This window comes from Mus caroli, unplaced genomic scaffold (genome assembly GCF_978045245.1).
Source record: "Mus caroli unplaced genomic scaffold, Mus_caroli_1 scaffold_20, whole genome shotgun sequence".
NCBI lineage: Eukaryota > Metazoa > Chordata > Mammalia > Rodentia > Muridae > Mus > Mus caroli.
This window is the reverse complement of record NW_028227275.1, coordinates 56,337,396-56,354,938: the sequence shown is the minus strand read 5'-3', so window position 1 is coordinate 56,354,938 and position 17,543 is coordinate 56,337,396. Positions and strand designations below refer to the sequence as shown.

The following is a 17,543-nucleotide window of genomic DNA, read 5'->3' as shown; positions in this document are numbered from 1 at the left end:
TCCTCCAGTCCCAACCCCAGCACTTGGGAGGCAAAGGCAGGCAGGGCTCTTGAGTTCTGGGTCGGCCAGAGCTGTAGAGTGAGTTCCTGTTCAAAAACAAAAAGCAGGCAAAGCACTGTGGAGGCAGAGGCAGGGTGACCTCTTGAATTTGAGACCAGCCTGCTCTACATAGTTTTAGGACAGCCAATGCTACATAGAGAGACCATGTCTCCCCCAGCCCCCCTCTCCCCCCCCCCCAAATAATCCTAACCAGTTGTGGCACCTATCTGTAATCCTACTTGGGAAGGTAAAGAGAGAGGATCAAGACATTCCCACATCTGGACTACACAAGACTGTCTAAAAACATTTCTACAATAAGGATCCTTTTAGTATTCCAAATTTGCCCTATGGGTCTTTGTATTTACACTACATATTACAGTACACTTGCTACCTCATAGTTCCCTGACTCCGTCATCCTGAGGCTATCTCAAATTTCCTCATTACATAAGAACTTTAGGATCAACTTGATTGGTTTCATTGAATGGTCCTCTTGGCATGGCCAATGAATGGTTCAGTAGGTACACACTTGCTGCCAGACCTGGGGAGCTTGTTAAACTCCAGCTTCCAAATGTTGGAAGAAAAGAACCAACTCCTGAAAGCACTCTGGAGGCAGAGGCAGGCGGATTTCTGAGTTCGAGGCCAGCCTGGTCTACAAAGTGAGTGCCAGGCCAGCCAGGGCTATACAGAAAAAACCCTGTCTCAAAAAACAACAACAACAAAAAAGACAGACACACCCCGGAGATCTTCTTACTAGACTCTTTTTATTATGTATTTTTATTATTTTAAGATATTTTAAGCTGGGTGTGGTGGCGCACGCCTTTAATCCCAGCACTTGGGAGGCAGCAGAGGCAGGTGGATTTCTGAGTTCGGGGCCAGCCTGGTCTACAAAGTGAGTGCCAGGACAGCCAGGGCTCACAGAGAAACCCTGTCTCGAAATACCAAAAAAAAAAAAAAGATACTCTATTTTAACCTTTAGTCCCAGTATTGGGGGATGTGAAGGCTGAGGCAGGCGCATCTCTATGTGTTTGAGGCCAGCCTGGTATACATAGTTCTACCACAGCATGGCTATGTAGAGAAACCCTAGATCAAAAAACAAAAGCTTTTTTTACTTTTATTATTTTAAACCGTGTGTGTGCACATGGGTTTGTGAGTGCCATGCCCACTGAAGCCAGAGGCATGGATCCCCTGGAGCTAGAGTTACAGGTGGTTGTGAGCTACCAGACCTGGGTACTAGGAACAGAAATTGAATCTTTTGCAAGAGCAGTAAGTGTTCCTAACTGCTGAGCCACCTCTCCAGCAACCTTTATTATTTTTAAACTGTTTTTTTTTTTTCATGATTTCTATGATGCCTTACTGGCTATTGTGGTGGTTTGAATAGATTTGGCCCCTATAGACTCAAGTGTTTCAATGCTTGGCCACAGAGAGTGACACTGTTACAAGGCTTGGTCCTGTTGGAGGAAGTGCTTCACTGTGTAAGGGGGCTTTGATGTCTCCTATGCTCAAGCTCTGCCCAATGTGAAATCAGAGCCACCTCCTGGCTGCATGTGGAGGACAGTCCCCTCCTGCTGCCTATGAATCAAGATGTAGAACTCTTGGCTCCTTCAGCACCATGTCTGCCTGCATGCTGCCATGCTTCCTGCCAAGGTGACAATGAACTGAAACTATAAGCCAGCCCCATTGTTTTCCTGTATAAGAGTTGCCTTGGTCATAGTGTCTGTTCACCTCATCGAAACCCTAACTAAGCCTTTATTATTATCTAGTTGTGTGTATTTACACAATCAGACACTGTGTGGAGGCCTGTGACTGTAAGTGCCTGCATTAGGGGCAGAGAGATCTTGCAAGTATTTTGGCCTCAACAAGAAAAGTAATATATTATGATTATCAGTTCTAATATAAAGAAAAGCACCTAGGAAATCCCTTCATTAATGCCTTTAGTGTTTTAATCTTACTGGATAACCACGAGTTACCACACACTAGAAACCTTTGTTCCCCACTCAGGCTGGTGACAGGTTCCTAACACTGGATCTTATCAGTGTACTCTGCTCTAGTAATTCCTGTATGAGAAGTGTGCTCTCTTCTCCTTGTGTGCTGATGGCTCCAACTGCATGAGGCACTCGCTCCCCAACTCCTGTGATACAGTACAGGCAGTTTCTGGTGACTATTCAGCCAGCAAGCACACATGGAAGGTGGCCACAGCAAGCATACCCACACAGCAAGGCAGCTTTGCGATGGCCGCAGGACCCTGTCTTCCCACCACTTTAGAGTGGAGGTTCCCAGTGGCAACTGAAACTCTGGTGGGTCACTGGCGTTTCATTCTGCTGGACTTTCACATGGAGTCATCCCCAAAACAGCGGCAGTTCCCACAAGCCTTTGCTCCCACCTTCCGTAGGTAGGAGGGCAAAACCAGAAGCACCACCTGCCCTGAGAAACGGACAGGAGCATCTGTCTGTTGCTTATAGAACATCGAGGCACCCTTGGAACAGACTGGGAGGGAAAGGTGGCTCTCCTGGTTCTTCGGAAATGGAGTCCTGGAATGGAGCAAACTTTGGACTTTAAGGAGTTCGGCTCAGGGTCAAAGGGTCAGCTTCCTTCAGTGTGATAAGCAATAGTCTAGACACTTTTATCAGTGCCTGGGAGTAATGATGGCCATAGCTTGGGCTTGTGCACGCTGTGAAAAACTTAGCTTACCAGGTCATAGGTCAAGGCGCAGAAAGCAAAGAGTGGAGGCCCTACAGCTTTCACAGGTTCCACACTATGGAATGTGTCCACTGAGGCAGCAGCAGCGCCCCACCCCCACCCCCTCCGTTTACAAGCTAGAGACGCATCGGGGTGGAGTGCATTGCGTGGAGTGGTTGGGGACCTGCCATGGTCTTTCATTTAAATGTGCCCACACTGAAAGGCAGAGAACTGTCGCTAGGCATGTTCCCTAAAACCTTGCTCTGGGCAATGCTCTCCCTTCATTTGCCCTCTGAGGATTCACTGAAACAGGTGAAGGACAAGAGAGTTCAGTGCTGCCATCTCCCCAGGGCCTCCTTCCAGCCTTCAGAGGGTCTCCTGGCAAGAGCTGGGAGCTCACAGCTTTCAGACAGCCCTGCTTCCACTCTGAAGCCTTCATGGGCCTTCCTCAACTGTGTGAGTTCTGGCCAATTCTGCCGCAGACTCCGACCAGGGCCTGTCTCCTCAGTCACTCACAACTCTGGCCACACTTGTCTTGCTCTGTGGTCCTTAGCAGGCAGTCCTGACCACCTACCTTCCATCTCTTGCTTCCTCTTTCACTGTGACCAGAACTGACATCAGCCATTTTGCCTGACATCTCCAAAGGTAGAGCTCACATCAGCACAGGACGTTTTGCTTCTCTGCTTCCCCAGAGGCAGTGTGTAGGGGTGCTCACCCAGGGGAGAAGTGGGGAGGAAAAGAGAAGGCCTACCAAAGCTCAGAGGCCTGGGTGAGTGAGGCTAAAGAAGTTCAGAAACAAGCAGGAGGGATGTCAAGAGTTGAGGGGTGGGGAAGAGGCTCCAGCCCAGCCTGGCTGAAGTAGACTTGCTGATAAGGTGTGGATGACCACTCCATCCTTAACCAGGGGAAGAGATCTGGGCCAAGAGGACACTGGGTTCAACACCGACAGATGGAAGGAACACTTCAAAGGATGGAAGTCACCCACATGAGCTGAGAGGCTCTCTGATAACGACATCAATGATGACGGTAGGTTCACAACATTCTAGCTAAAGCACTGAAGGACAAAACCAACTGATGGTCAGCCCTAAAAACATACACTCAAGTGACATTGCAGACACTGGGCAGGCTGTATTTATGTATTTAGGAGTATGCAAGTGAATAGATAGAGCTCATGAATTTGAGAAAACAAAGGGGAATAGATAGGACTTGGTGGGAGGAAAGGCATGGGAAATGGATGTAATTATAATCTCAAAAAATAAAATAATTACAGCAGGGGCAAAATTGTGAAGGCTCTGTACAGTTTTTTTTTTTTGACAGGGTTTCTCTGATAGCCCTGGCTGTCCTGGAACTCACTTTGTAGACCAGGCTGGCCTCGAACTCAGAAATCCACCTGCCTCTGCCTCCCAAGTGCTGGGATTAAAGGCGTGCACCACAACATATTAGGTATGTACAAAGGCACCTTCACTTCAGCTCCAGAGCGACTGACGGCCTGTACAGGCTCCCACAAATACAAAAAAAGATGTGAACTTAAAACAATATAAAAAACACCCCCAAAGTAACTTCATGATCAGTATAAAAAGTATTAAGGACTCAACTCAGGCCTCTGGAGAGCTTTAGTATATGGGCTGATCTTCCAGACTTCTCGATTTCAATTTCTTTTTTTTTTTTTGTTTTTTGTTTTTTGAGACAGGGTTTCTCTGTATAGCTCTGGCTGTCCTGAAACTCACTTTGTAGACCAGGCTGGCCTCGAACTCAGAAATCCGCCTGCCTCTGCCTCCCAAGTGCTGGGATTAAAGGCGTGCGCCACCACGCCCGGCTGGATTTCAATTTCTAACGACCATCTATACTGGGATCTGGTGCCCCCTTCTGGTGTCCACACATACATGCATGCAGGCAGAAAACTCATTTACATAGGTGTGTGTGTGTGTGTGTGTTAGTGGCAGGGTTGGGGGAAATTTTCAAGACGATTTTCAAGACCCGAAACTCACTTTGTAGACTAAGCTAGTCTCGGACTCACAAAAATCTGCCTTCCAAGTGCCGGGAGACACACATATGTAATTTAAAATTTAAAAACCCTACGGGTTGGAGAGATGGGGCACTGACTGCTCTTCCAGAGGTTTTAAGTTCAATTCCCAGCAACCACATGGTGGCTCCCAACCATCTGTAATGGGATCTGATGCCCTCTTCTGGTGTGTCTGAAGACAGCTACAGTGTATTCACCTACACTAAATAAATAAATTTAAAAACCTAACTCCGGCAACTCCGAGTTGCGTACATCTTGCGCTCTCGAGTGCCTCTTAACCCTTGTGCTATGATCTACGCTTAAAATACCTTTTAGCCGGGCAGTGGTGGTGCCACCTTTAATCCTAGCACTCAGGAGGCAGAGGCAGGTGGGTAAATCTGAGTTCAAGACCAGCCTGGTCTACAGAGTGAATTCGAAGTCAGCCAGAGATGCACAGTGAAACCCTGTCTGGAAAAAAACAAACAACCAAATAAATAATCTTTTAATAAACTCAAACTTGATTGCTTTGGAGCAGGGGAGCTGAAGAGATGGCTCAGTGATTATGAACCAAGTTTCAGTACCCAGCGTGGTGAACATGGCAGCTCACAACCATCTGTCACTTTAGTTCCAGGGCATCTGCCACCCTCTTCTGGCTCTGTTGCCATGATATGAATGTGACTAGACACAGGCAGATAAAACACCCATACACATTAAAAATTTTAAAACCTCAATTCGAAACGGAAGAAAAACTGTTAACAAAATACAGGACAAACAGAAATTATTACCTGATAGTAAAGTAAGTGTTCCAACAGAAAACCTATTTTGTGGGCCACTTTTTGTCCCAGAGGCATTTCTGGGGTTAGAGAACTAATCTGCTACCTTTTTAAATCCATCCCCAACTACGGTATGGTTCTGACCTCTGACAGTAATTAAACTTGTCTATTAGGTTGCAGATTGGAAGCAGGAACAATTTTGTGTCTGGCTACCGCCTCATCCATAAGATGCAACCACATTTTTCATTCGGTCACAAAGTTATCGACCCATTCTGTCAATGGGTGTGGCATTAGTGCTGTTAGATACATCCTTCTTCATATACTGAGCTGACCAAAAGGGCACTTTCATTGCTAAGCCAATGTGTTCTTAGTTCTACAATGGGACATTTCACAACATTCAGAAACAGACAGAAGAACTCCCTCACACTTGCTACTGAGCCCAGTGCACTGTCTCCTCTCTTGCTCCTGGTTTTAACTTATGGTGGGGTAGTCCTAGAGAGCCCAGGTAGTGCCACATCCACCTACTGGGCATGTGGGCCAAACATGAAGAGAGAGTCCCAAGCTGGAAGATCACCTCTGGGGACCTTAGCAAGACACAGGTGTGGCCTGAAGGGATGAGGACCCCAGCACAGCTGGCATCAGACTTCTAGGGTTCTCATGACCACACCCCGAGAGCTAAGATATGCCTATGGTGTCCATGTGGATGGAGAACAGCCCTCCCTTCCCTCTCCATGTTAGGAGAGGGCTAGAAGTAACGAGAGGTGATTCTCAGCAAAGCCCAAGTGGGAGTCAGAGATCACACACCTCTGCAGCTCAGAACCCAAGTCAGTAACTTGCCTGTGGTAATCATACAGCAGTAAGTGAAACTCAGAAACCAAATCTGCGCCCCCGCAACATTAGACCAATGTCCCAAATACAAATGTTAGGTGTTAACCTTCTCCACCCGCTGACAGCAAACCTGGGCTCCTGTCTGCCCTTGGCATCAAGTCTCCCGCTACTTGGTAGCCCCTAGGCCCTGCCCTCCCTAAGGTGTGACAGCAACAGCACCAACCCAATTTCCTGAAAATAAGTGTAAGCTTTTAGTTAGGTGGTGGTGGCACACACCTCTAATCCCAGCACTCAAGAGGCAGAGGCAGGTGGATCTTTGAGTTCAAGGTCAGACTGTTCTACAGAGTTCCAGGACAGCCAGGGCTACACAGAGAAACCCTGTCTCAAAAAAGGAAACAAAAAAAGTGACCTCTGACCAATGACCATAGCCAGTAGACACCAAAACCAAGTACGTGAGACTTAAGAGAAATGGACACTCCTGCACAACCATCACTATCCAAGATCCACAGGCACTTTCCCAAGAGAACACCAACTGACCTCACCTCTTTTATGGTCAATGTCTCAGAACTGCTACCTAGTATCACTTATAAGCAACTGGGTTTCCTGCCTCTTGCTTTTTTCTAGTTACACTCACCAGAGACCCCCACGGGATTACCGTCAGTAAGGGCACTCATCTCCTGATTCAAAGCGGCCACCTGTGGGGCAGGGTCCTCCCACAGCGCCTTCCCAGAAGGCCCATCTTTCCAGGCACAGTTGCAGGCACCTAGCAGGGTGGCTCAGTCATCGTATATCCCCTACCCCAGTCCTGGGATGACCCTCATGCCTCCACAAAGGCCACAGTAACACAGGGGACAGGAGACAGCATCTCTACCCTTCCAGGGAGCCTAGGCAATCCTTGGTACCCTGAAAGCTGTAACCAGGACAACACAGGGTGGTTAGTGGCTCTCCAAGTCCTAGCAACACGCGTGTGACCAGTCTGAAAACAGCAATGATTTGGGAGCAAGAAGCCAATTTGACCACAGTGTGACAGGTACACACCACTGGGTGGAGGGCTTCTGTTACAATGGAGTCAGCTCACAGAGGAATGTCCTCTGAGGGACCAGGCTGGTCTCTCACCTCTTCTGTTCATTAAATGGCCAGTCTTACAGGCAGAGATCAGACTTTAAGTCACACAGGTTCAAGGATCAGCCCCATCCTGCTCCTGTAGAACCACTGAATGTGAACAAAAGAGCTCACTACGCCTCACGTATGAAGCAGGTGTTCTGACCACTCAGAAGGCAATCCTGAAGGGGGAGGAGGCTCAGTCACTTGCCAGATGGCAGAACTGACCGTGAACAGAGGCCTTGCCTAGGTCTAACCTTAGACTGCAGCACAACCAAGAGGAAAAATAAGGAGGCAACTTTATTTAACACTACATCTGGGACAGGGAGGAGAGCGGCTTCATTTGGTGATGGTGTTCCTGCAGGGAGAAGAGGGTGGGCGATGAGGGTGTGAGACTGGAAAGGGGATGCAGCCCCTCCACCCCCGCAGGCTCCTACTCACGCATTCATGCTCTTGCCACTGCCACTGAGCACGATGTACGGTGTCTTCTGAGCCTTCTGCTTCTCCTGGAGCAGTGCCACGGTGCCCAGGGGCGTGTCACTGGAGCTCATTTTCTTCAGGAGCTGTGGGGCCACAAGAGGTCAGAACAGGGGGAGCAGGCCCAGCATATCACACATCACCCAAAAATGCAGAGGCCCCACCTCCCTCCCGAGACCCACCGCCTCCTCATCCAGCTTCTTCATCCGCCGCTCCGTCTTCATCTTGCCTGAGCCTTTTCCATGGAAACGGTGGGACAGCTGCCGGAATGCCTGTGATACAGAGTAGGAGCAGAGGCATCAGAAATGCCAGGCAGCCGGGGCGTGCTGGCGCTCGCCTTTAATCCCAGCACTTGGGAGGCAGAGGTGGGTGGATTTCTGAGTTCGAGGCCAGCCTGGTCTACAAAGTGAGTTCCAGGACAGCCAAGGGCTACAGAGAAACCCTGTCTCGAAAAACAAAAACAAACAAACAAACAAACAAAAGAATCCAGGGTCCAGGGTGAGCCTGCCTCTGGGAGCTGGAGCTAATGCCAGCAAACATGGAACCAGCATATAGAGATGGGAAGCAGCAGAGGATGCTGGTGTCCCCAAGGATGGACACACTCAGGGCACAGGGCTTCAGCTGTGGCAGTCAGCACAGGTGTAACCTTCCTGACAGCCCGTGGGGACTTCAGCACTATACCCAAAGTCCGCAACAGAGACAGAATTCACCAGCGGTCTGACCATCTCCACAAGACCCTGCTCACCTCCTTGGGAGTCAGTTTCCTGCCCGTCTCATCCACGTATTCAATCTTAACATCAGGCTTGTAGCCATCTTTCTCCTTGAAGTCCTGGGTGAAGCCCCTGTACTCCTCCCGTCGGCTGTACTTGTCATCAATGGCCCTAGACCAAGGCAGAGGGGCGCGGGGTGAGCTGCCTGCTGCCTACCCCATGTTCACAGCTGCTCCGATTTCATGTCGCCACGGCCACACTTACATCTTATCCTCGATGCAGTACACTGCTGAGGGCAGTGACTTATTGGGAGCCTTCACCCGGGCCACCTTTTGTACTGTGGTCTCCAGCAGTCCTAGGGACAGAGAAGTTTTGACACCCAGCTTCATACGGGTCCCTCAGAGCCCTGCTCAGGAGTTAAACATGCCACATCTTTACGGACATCCAAGATCAGCACTTCCCTAAGGGGGCCGCACAGCTGGGATCTGGCCCCAGTGTATTCAGTTTAGCCCACTTCTAAGGCACAGAAGAGGAGCAGACCTCTCAGCCCGCAGCAGGAAAGGCAGTGAGAGGCTCCGGGTCTAGGGAGCTGCTTGAAGCCCTGAGACTGAGTGGAAGGGAGTGGAAACCCAGGACACCATCCAGTACTCACAGGCAGCCATCCAGCCCTTCCCTGCTATACATAGTACCCACACTGCCAAGGCTCCCACCCTGAGCCCACACCTTTGTTCTGACACAGGAGCAGGGCAGCAGCCAGCCCTCTGTTCACGATGGGCTCCTCATCCAGGATGGTGGTAGAAGAAGCAGAGAACTAGAGGTGAGAAAAGACAAGTGTGAGCAGGCTGCCCCATCTCTTCTATCCAGCGGTCATCCTCACCAGGCTCTAGGCTGTGGGACCAGTTTTAACTGACCCCAGCTGGCTCTGGAAGGGTGGAGGCTTTCAGGCACTGGACAACTAGCCTGGGTCCCCACGCTCACGCCCACCAGTGCTCACATCCTGATGCTGCTTCTCCTCATCCAGGTTGACGGTGCTCCAGCCAATGTTCTCTTCCCCATCTGATTCCGAGCCACCGTTGGCCGAGCGCTCTTCATCCCTTTCAAAGTCCTAGGAGCAGAAGGCAGTGTCAGGGCGGGCAGCCTCAGCCCTACCTGCTCCGTTTAAGCACTGGAAGCAGAGGTCAGCAGCCTGCAGACTGCAGTGGCCAGCGAGCTACTCCCGTACCATGAGCTCCTCCTGCTCCTCGCGGTTGCCAGCCAACCCGTAGGTGGGGATCTCCCCCAGTGTGCGGCAGAATTCAGAAGTGGCATTGAACACGATGGTCCCCTTCCTCTCAGGGTCCTCTTCCTCCTCCCAGCCGCGCTGGCGAGACTCCAGTTTCTTCACAATCTCCAGCACCTGGGGGAGGCAGTGGCTGTGGGCAGACCCCAAGTTTCTGGGGTGATACCACAGAGACTCAAGAACCCACAGATCCTCCCTCGTGGCAACTCCCACAGCCCCAGTGGATCTCCCAAGTGGGTTCCATTTCCTCTCGGCCTCTGTAGTTCACTCTGTCCAAACCCAAATGGCTCCCTACTGCCTACGGAATCAGTGCCACACTGGAGACACCGATGAACGCTAGAGACCTGGTCCTAACCTGATGTTAAGCAAAGGAGACTTCTGAGGGAGTGTGGCGCCCCGCCTGTGGCGACAGCGTCACACGCTCAGAGACAGGTCCCACGTCATGTCCCTGCTCAGCCTCACCTTCTCACCGCTGTCTCGGAGCTGCTGCAGTTGTTGCAGCTGCCGCAGCCGGCGCCCCTTCTCCAGCTGCTTCTGCAGCTCCAGCTCTGCCTCGTCTTCCTCCAGCCCCTCTGGGGACCCTGGTGGAAGAGCTCCCCCATCCTCTGGTGAAAACATGGAGGGCACCTGCTCACACTACTGCCTTGGCCCACAGACTCACCCCCGTCCCCGTCAGCCAACCCCAGACCTTCATCACTGATGTCCATGTTCTCTACTCGAGTGTCATCTGATGGTGGCGGCTGGGCCACAGGGTCTTTCTCCTCATCCTCAAGGGCCTCTTCTTCCACCTCAGGAACTCGGCGCCGACCCCGGCCCCGGAGCCTAAGAGGATGGCACGCTTTCAGTAAATGCTGTCTCCTAAGCTGGCCCAGCCCTGACACCCACTACTGTGTCCAAGCCAACCTGGATCCAAAGTCCCCATCCTGAGTCTGGTCGCCCAGGGGCAGCAAGTCATCTGCCCTCATTATCACCTCCTTCTCCTTCTTTCGGATTTTCTTCACTCTCCGTTTGGTCTTTTTGAAGGTCACCTTCAGAGAAGAGCAAAGCACTGGTACGGAGCATGCAGGACCCCTAAAGTAACTAGCTCCATGTTCCCATTTTTCCTAACAAGCCTCTGAAGACGGCTGCTGGCACCATCACTCCACAAGGGTGCCCAGGCTCAGCTAAGTGACTCACCCAAGGCTCAAGCTGGCTTGGGAACAGAACTGGAACAAAAACATAAGTCCATCTGGCCCAGCGCTCCCTGCCATGGACACTAGCACACTTCCTTGGGCTGCCATTTACTGCTCACCCAGTGTCAACACTCAGCTTCCCACCGCTACCCCCAAGCCCATGTGGCAGCTTGTGACCTGAAGTGGCAGAACTGTACCATCACAAAGCAGAGACTCACCATCTCCTCGGGACTGAGGTACTCAGAGGCAAGCCGGGGCCCTACGGAGCTCAGAGACTGAGCCTGCAGCCGTAGCTTGGTGCGGATTTCTTCTAACTCTCGTTCCCTCAGGCCATCAGCCATCCCACCCTGCTCCAGACGGAAGGAATGTGGTCGCTCGCCCTCCAGTTCCTCATCATATTTGGCCAGGATAGAGCGAGGTTTTTGCTGTAAGACAAGATGATGGCTGGGACCTAGGCCAACTCTTGAGAAGCCATGGAACTCCAGATTTCTTAGCAAACACCATCTGCCCCAGCTGCTGCCCCACAGGCAAACCTGTGCCAGATCATCCACACTCTCATCTTCCGCATAGGGCAGGTAGTCGGGCTTCTTTTTCCGAAGCTCCACGTTCTTGTCCGCCCGCTCCTTGTCCACCATGTTCACATTCACCAGCACGTCCTCCCCGTCCTGCAGTACCCCTGAGATGGCAGAGCAGAGCCAGCAGTCACCACCTGTCCCAGCTCAACAGCGCCTAGACCCCCACAGAGTAACCAGCCCAGCTCACCTTTGTCCTTGAGGGTGAGAACCACAGTCTCCCCTTCTCGAAAAGAATCGATGGCATGTTCCACAGTGAGGCCTTGCAGGTCCCGGGCACTGTACAGGTCCTACAGAGAGAGCTACCCAAGTCAGAAGCCACTCAACTCTGGGATGCCCATAATTAAGGTAGTGTCTACCAGATAAAGTCTCTGGAAGCTTTAACTTCACCTGTCGCCTCTGCTCAAACTCCTCCTCCACTAAAGTGCTCACGCCAAACTCTTGGTCCATCTCCTCTAGTAGCTTAGCCTGGGGCAAAAGAAAGCATGGACAGTGACCTCATCATCAGTGCCCCCAAACCCCCAGGATGCTCCCCCGTGGCTATACAAAAGGACAAGTGAGCAGTGAACCATGGAGAACCCACATGCCTCTGAGCACAGACCACCCTGGCAACTGCCCTACACTGCCAGGTGCTCTCACCCGCTTCTCTGCCAGGTCCTTCTCTTTCTGTAGCTGCCGGCTCCTCTCTATCCAGGCTGCAGTATCATCCAGCCAGGGGTCATCCTCCCCCAGTGTCTTTATTTTCCTGAGGAGGAAGACACTTAGGAGGGAACCCAGATGTGTTCTCCCAGCCCAACCCAGGAATTAGGAAGCAAGCCTCTGTCCTTGGCCAAGAAACCCTCACCCCAATTTTTGGTTCAGCAAGCGCTTTTCCTTGGCAGCTGCCAGCTTCTCCCGCAGTTCTTCCCGCTGTCGCAAGGCCATGGGGTTGATAACATCGGCTGCCACGGGCTCCTCCTTGGTGCCCGCCTCTGGAAGGGGGGCCCAGACGTGAGGCTATGCTTGCCCATGGCTGGTGGGGAGAGGAGGGAGCCACTCACCCTGCTCCTTCCAGCTGAGAGGGCCAGAAGGGGCCAGGAGAGGGGAAAGAACCCTTTCACCTCCCTGTTCCTACCTCATCCCCCCACTTTTTTTATCACTCCACTTGGTATGACAGGAATCCCCCCTCTATGCCATACAGAGCTTCTCAGATCACGTGAGGGGTTTTCCCCATTTTCTGACACGTATGTTTGTTTAAAAAACACAAATTAACACCACTCAGACAGATTACAGCAACTGTGCATATCCCTTAGCCTGTCTACAGTCGGGATGCAGGACCCAGAGAAAGCACCTCCCAGATTCCCACTGAAATACAAATGGGAGTCTTGGTCCTCTGACAAAATATACATAAATGTGCATAAGTGGTGCTGCCTCTGCCTGCTAAGACCTACTGTCTCCCTCAGAAGCCCACTCAGCCCTCTCCTCCACCGTGCACTCACCTTTCTTAACAGCATTGACCTCCAAGGGCTTCAGCCCCAACTTTGCTCGGAGTTTACTGAAGACAAGACATAGAAGTATTAGGGTCTACCTGAGAAGTGGGGCTTCACGTGCATTAGTGGATAGGCAGGAGGGGAGAACAAGGTGAGACCCGGCGGTCCTGAGGACACCAGGCACAGGCCCTCATCCACATCAGGGGATCCTCCTTCCTCTTGGGTCTTAGCGCTCCTCTGGTTGGCTACCTGACTCATCTGGCCCTTCCAACTATAACTGGCTCCACCCATGATGAAAAGCTTTCTGCAGGCTGCCCTAGGTGCACCCTGTCTCTGAGGAAAGCAGACTCTAAGGAGCTGGCACTTACTTGGTCTCCTCGATGCTGAGTGATGAGGCATCGCCAGAGCTGGCTTTAGAGCTGGCAGCTAGAACAATAAGGAGAACCGCTTAAGGGACCAGGAAGTAACACTGCTGGTCCAGCCGCAAGGTCAAAGACAAGGGCCCCTCACCAGCACCTGGGTAAACGACAGGAGCTTTTCCTGAGCTCCCTGACAGCTCCTACCCAGGCCCTGGGCTGGCAGGACCGCCTCTTCCAATACCTTCCTTTCTCACCCAACAGTCCAACTTTCTGCATCCCTCACTGTGGCACTCCAAATCTCCATAGTCTCCCTTCAGCCTCCACTGTCCTTTCTGCTCTTGTTATGATAAAATTCTATCAAGAATCAAGAGCTGGGCAGTGGGCCGGGCACGCCTTTAATTCCAGCTCTTGGGAGGCAGAGGCAGGCAGATTTCTGAGTTCGAGGCCAGCCTGGTCTACAGAGTGAGTTCCAGGACAGCCAGGGCTACACAGAGAAACCCTGTCTTGAAAAACCAAAAAAAAAAAAAAAAAAAAGAATCAAGGACTACCTCCACCATGAAGCCCTGTTCAATTACTAACCAGAGTTAAGGCTCTGCCTTCAACTGCACAGCACTGCTCACCATTTCTGGCCCTTTCTGCCCACAGCAATGTTCCACGCCAGGTGTGTACACGTGCCCTTCCCCCAGCCTTGAGCAGGCTACAGTAACGACCCAGACCAAGGTGGAGTCAGCTTCCCACGGGAGCAGACTGCCCACCGAGCTCACTTTGCAACTCAGCCCAGCAGAAACAAATCTATGGGCTCTCCCTATATAAATGCAGGCTGACTAATGAACTTTGAGCCATGCAGAAACGTTTGTCTTGGCTTCATCCTTCTCTCGCACCCAGTCCTTTTCATTTCCAGCCCCGCTTTCAGGTAACCCAGCTCATCCATGGCTGCTGAACAGCTACATGTACATAAACAAGAACATAAATAAGTAAGCAAGCACACACCCTGGACCTGCTCTACCCATCCCACAAACAGAAGAGAACTTCAACAAACACCATACAGAGGAAGATGCATCACATTTAGCTCCCCCAACCAGGCCCTACCAGGAGGGCATCTTCTCGAAATTCTCTGCCATATTCAACCACTGCAGTCACTCTCTTCTTTAACCCAACAGTGCCTTTCTCCACCTTGGCACCACTCCACTTCCTGTGGGAACTGTCAAGTCCCAAGTCTCCCTTTTTCCAACTAGCAGATTACTTTCAAGAAAACGTCTGATCTGGAGCCTGGAGAGATGTCTCAGTGGTAAGAGCACTTGCTGTTCTCACAGAGGACCCAATGGCAACTCACAGCCATCTGGTTCAGTTCCAGGGGACCCGGTGCCTTCTTCTGACCTCTGCTGGCACGGGCACACAAGGGTAAAATACTCAAACGCATAACATAAAAACAATCCTTTGTTTAAAAGATTAATGTCCTATGGTGGATCACACTTCAGCAACGCTCTCTCTGCATAGATCCTATGGGCAGACTGTGGGTTCCTGCCACTGGCTACTACTTATGCTCCTCAACCTGTTCCTCTGCCCACAACTGAACCACTGGAATTTAGCAGGTCCCATGCCTGACTCTCGGTCTCATTCCCCATGTTCTAAGGCACTTCTTTGGTTTCCTGAATTCACACCAGCCCAAAGTCACTCTATCTCACTTAAACTGTAGCGTTTCCCATACACACCAAACATACACCCAAACATACACCCAAAACTGTGTCATTCTCCCCTGCCTCAAATCTGCTTCTCTCCTAAACTCAGTTCCTACAGATGACACCACCATTCACCAGGCCAATCAGACCGAATTCCTATTCAATTTGTCCACTTCTCTCCGCCCTGCTGCATAGAGAAACATGCATACTATTAGCCCTCACCTAAGGTTGCTTGGACCTCCCTCCCGATCTCTTGATTTCTGGTCCTACGTTTGACAAGCTCTCAACCCACTGATCTTCATAAAATATCATGCAATTCAAGTCACTTGCTTACTCAAATCCTTGGCTCCCTACCATCCTCATAACAAAGCCCAAACTTCTCAACAGGGCTTACAGCGCTGGTCCCTGGGTGTTCAGACCCAAGCCTATCTCACTGCTTCATGTCTCCGCTATGAGCCCAATGCCATTGGTCAACTGTCTGTGCATCCTCGTCCCACCTCATTCACCCACCCAATGCATTGCTGTGAAGTGCCAGGAAGACAGGGAAAAGGAAGACTCCTGTCTTCTTAAAGCTTAACGTGGAGACGTCAACATTTAACCCCAAACACCCGGAGGAGTCTTTAACCCGAGAGGCAGATGGCCCTCGAGGTCCTCCCGTACCCTCTGTCCTGGGCATCCCAGGACCCTGCCCCGCCCCCGCCCGGGCCCCGCCCTCACCGGCCTCGTAGCCATCATCGCGTTTCTCCCGCTTCACGCGCCGCTCCGAGGGCTCCGCTTGGCTTCGTTCGCGACTGTGCACTCCGCTGCGGGCCTCGGCTTCCGCCCCACGCCGCCCGCTCCCGCGCTCACTCCCACGCTCCCGGCTCCGCTTCCGTCGTTCGCCGCCGCCGCTGCCCCCGCCGCTGCTCCGGTGCTTGTGTTTCTTATGCTCGCGATGCCGTGGCGGCTGCTCGGTCGTGCCCCCGGTCCCGGCCGCAGCCGTCGTCCCGGCCGCCTCCTTCTCGCCACGGTGCTTCTTTGACGACCCCATGATTAGTGCGTCCGCCTGGAGCCGGGCCGCTACCCTAGCCCAGACGACGCAAAATGGGAACGCTTCCGGGTCGCGCGACCGCCCCGTTCCTGTTGCCGGAAACTAAGAAGGGCTGTTTCCGGGGCCTGCCTGGGAGCCTCCAAAGGCTCACGGGAGGGACTGATTGAGGGTGCGCAGTCCCGCCTGCCAGGCACTGGTCTCTGCGCACGCGCACCTGTAGAGACTGCGCAGTCGACCTTCTCGCGCCGTCTACAATAGTAGTCGTAGAGCCGTAAGGACTTTAGCATGGTACTGGGTCATCATCTCCGGAGCCAGAAGTTTCCCCTGCCTCCTTCCCCTTCCACTCTGATCGCCTCGTGGTGCTCTGTGCCTCAAGTCTCTCTGTGGGCAGCCCCCTCCCCAGTGACTTCCAAGAAAGCTCTCTGGTGCCGGGGCTCCATCCGGAGTTGGAAAATACTTTTTCTTCTTCGTGAGCGAGATGCCAGCTCCAAAGGCCAAGCCTTGCAACCCCTTTAAGCCAGTATTGCCAGCGAACGCTACCGTCATCCTATGTCCCCTGGACTGATGGATTGGACCTGTTATTATTATTATTTAGACAGGGTTTTTCGCTGTCCTGGAACTCACTCTGTAGACCAGGCTGGCCTCGAACTCAAAAATCCGCCTGCCTCTGCCTCCCAAGTGCTGGAATTAAAGGCGTGCGCCACTACCGCCCAGCTGGATTGGACCTTTTTAACTGGGCTTTGGAGTGCTCTTTGAATTTGTGCCTATAAACCTGGTGATGCTAAGTGCTGATTTATTTGTTTCTAGTTTTCTTCTTTTTTTGTAAAGGTAGGTCTTTATATCCCTGGTTGGCCTAGTACTTGTTACTTAACCCTGGCTGTCCTCAAACTCACCACAGTCCCTCTGTCAGCCTCTCGTGTGCTGGGATTTTAGGCGTGCATGGCCACTCCAGGCTTGAGTGCAAATTCGGCACATTTGTGCATGTATGATGCTTTCCCTCCTTTTTTTGTTTTTTGTATTTTCCCGTTCTGTCTAGCCTGTTAACTATGTAGCCCAGGCTGGGATTACATGCTTTTCTAGACTTTTCCTGGGCTTCTGTTTGTTTGGTTTGGTTGCTTTGTTTTGGGCTTGAGTAAAGAGGTTTTGGGTTTTTTGTTTGTTTGTTTGTTTTGTTTTGTTTTTCGAGACAGGGTTTCTCTGTATATCCCTGGCTGTCCTGGAACTCACTTTGTAGACCAGGCTGGCCTCGAATTCAGAAATCCGCCTGCCTCTGCCTCCCAAGTGCTGGGATTAAAGGTGTGCGCCACCACCACCCGGCTGTAAAGAGGGTTTTAAGTTAAGGTTTCACACATTCCCTTGTGATAGTCGTTGCTCCTC

General features: G+C 51.7%; 1 protein-coding gene across 1 annotated transcript; it reads right to left on the bottom strand.

Moving 5' to 3' along the window:
• Nucleotides 1–7,683: 7,683 nt before the first annotated feature.
• Sart1 (spliceosome associated factor 1, recruiter of U4/U6.U5 tri-snRNP) lies at nt 7,684–16,265 on the bottom strand. Its single transcript, XM_021151558.2, has 20 exons — nt 15,854–16,265; nt 13,467–13,524; nt 13,108–13,163; nt 12,474–12,600; nt 12,269–12,374; nt 12,020–12,097; nt 11,820–11,919; nt 11,591–11,733; nt 11,276–11,482; nt 10,789–10,913; nt 10,574–10,707; nt 10,348–10,490; nt 9,829–10,002; nt 9,601–9,711; nt 9,330–9,417; nt 8,871–8,961; nt 8,642–8,777; nt 8,079–8,168; nt 7,861–7,982; nt 7,684–7,777 (listed from the first exon to the last, which is right to left on the bottom strand). Exons 1-20 carry the CDS (start codon nt 16,164–16,166, stop codon nt 7,759–7,761), a joined length of 2,421 nt encoding a protein of 806 aa, XP_021007217.1. The 5' UTR covers nt 16,167–16,265; the 3' UTR covers nt 7,684–7,758.
• Between the last annotated feature and the right edge of the window lie 1,278 nt (nt 16,266–17,543).

Coding starts and splice junctions, on each gene's coding strand:
- Sart1 (XM_021151558.2), bottom strand. CDS start 16,166: ATGGGGTCGTCAAAGAAGCACCGTGGCGAGAAGGAGGCGGCCGGGACG. Junction 13,525..15,853: donor CGATGATGGCTACGAGGCCG/GTGAGGGCGGGG, acceptor TTATTGTTCTAG/CTGCCAGCTCTAAAGCCAGC. Junction 10,914..11,275: donor ACCTCAGTCCCGAGGAGATG/GTGAGTCTCTGC, acceptor TCTTCTCTGAAG/GTGACCTTCAAAAAGACCAA.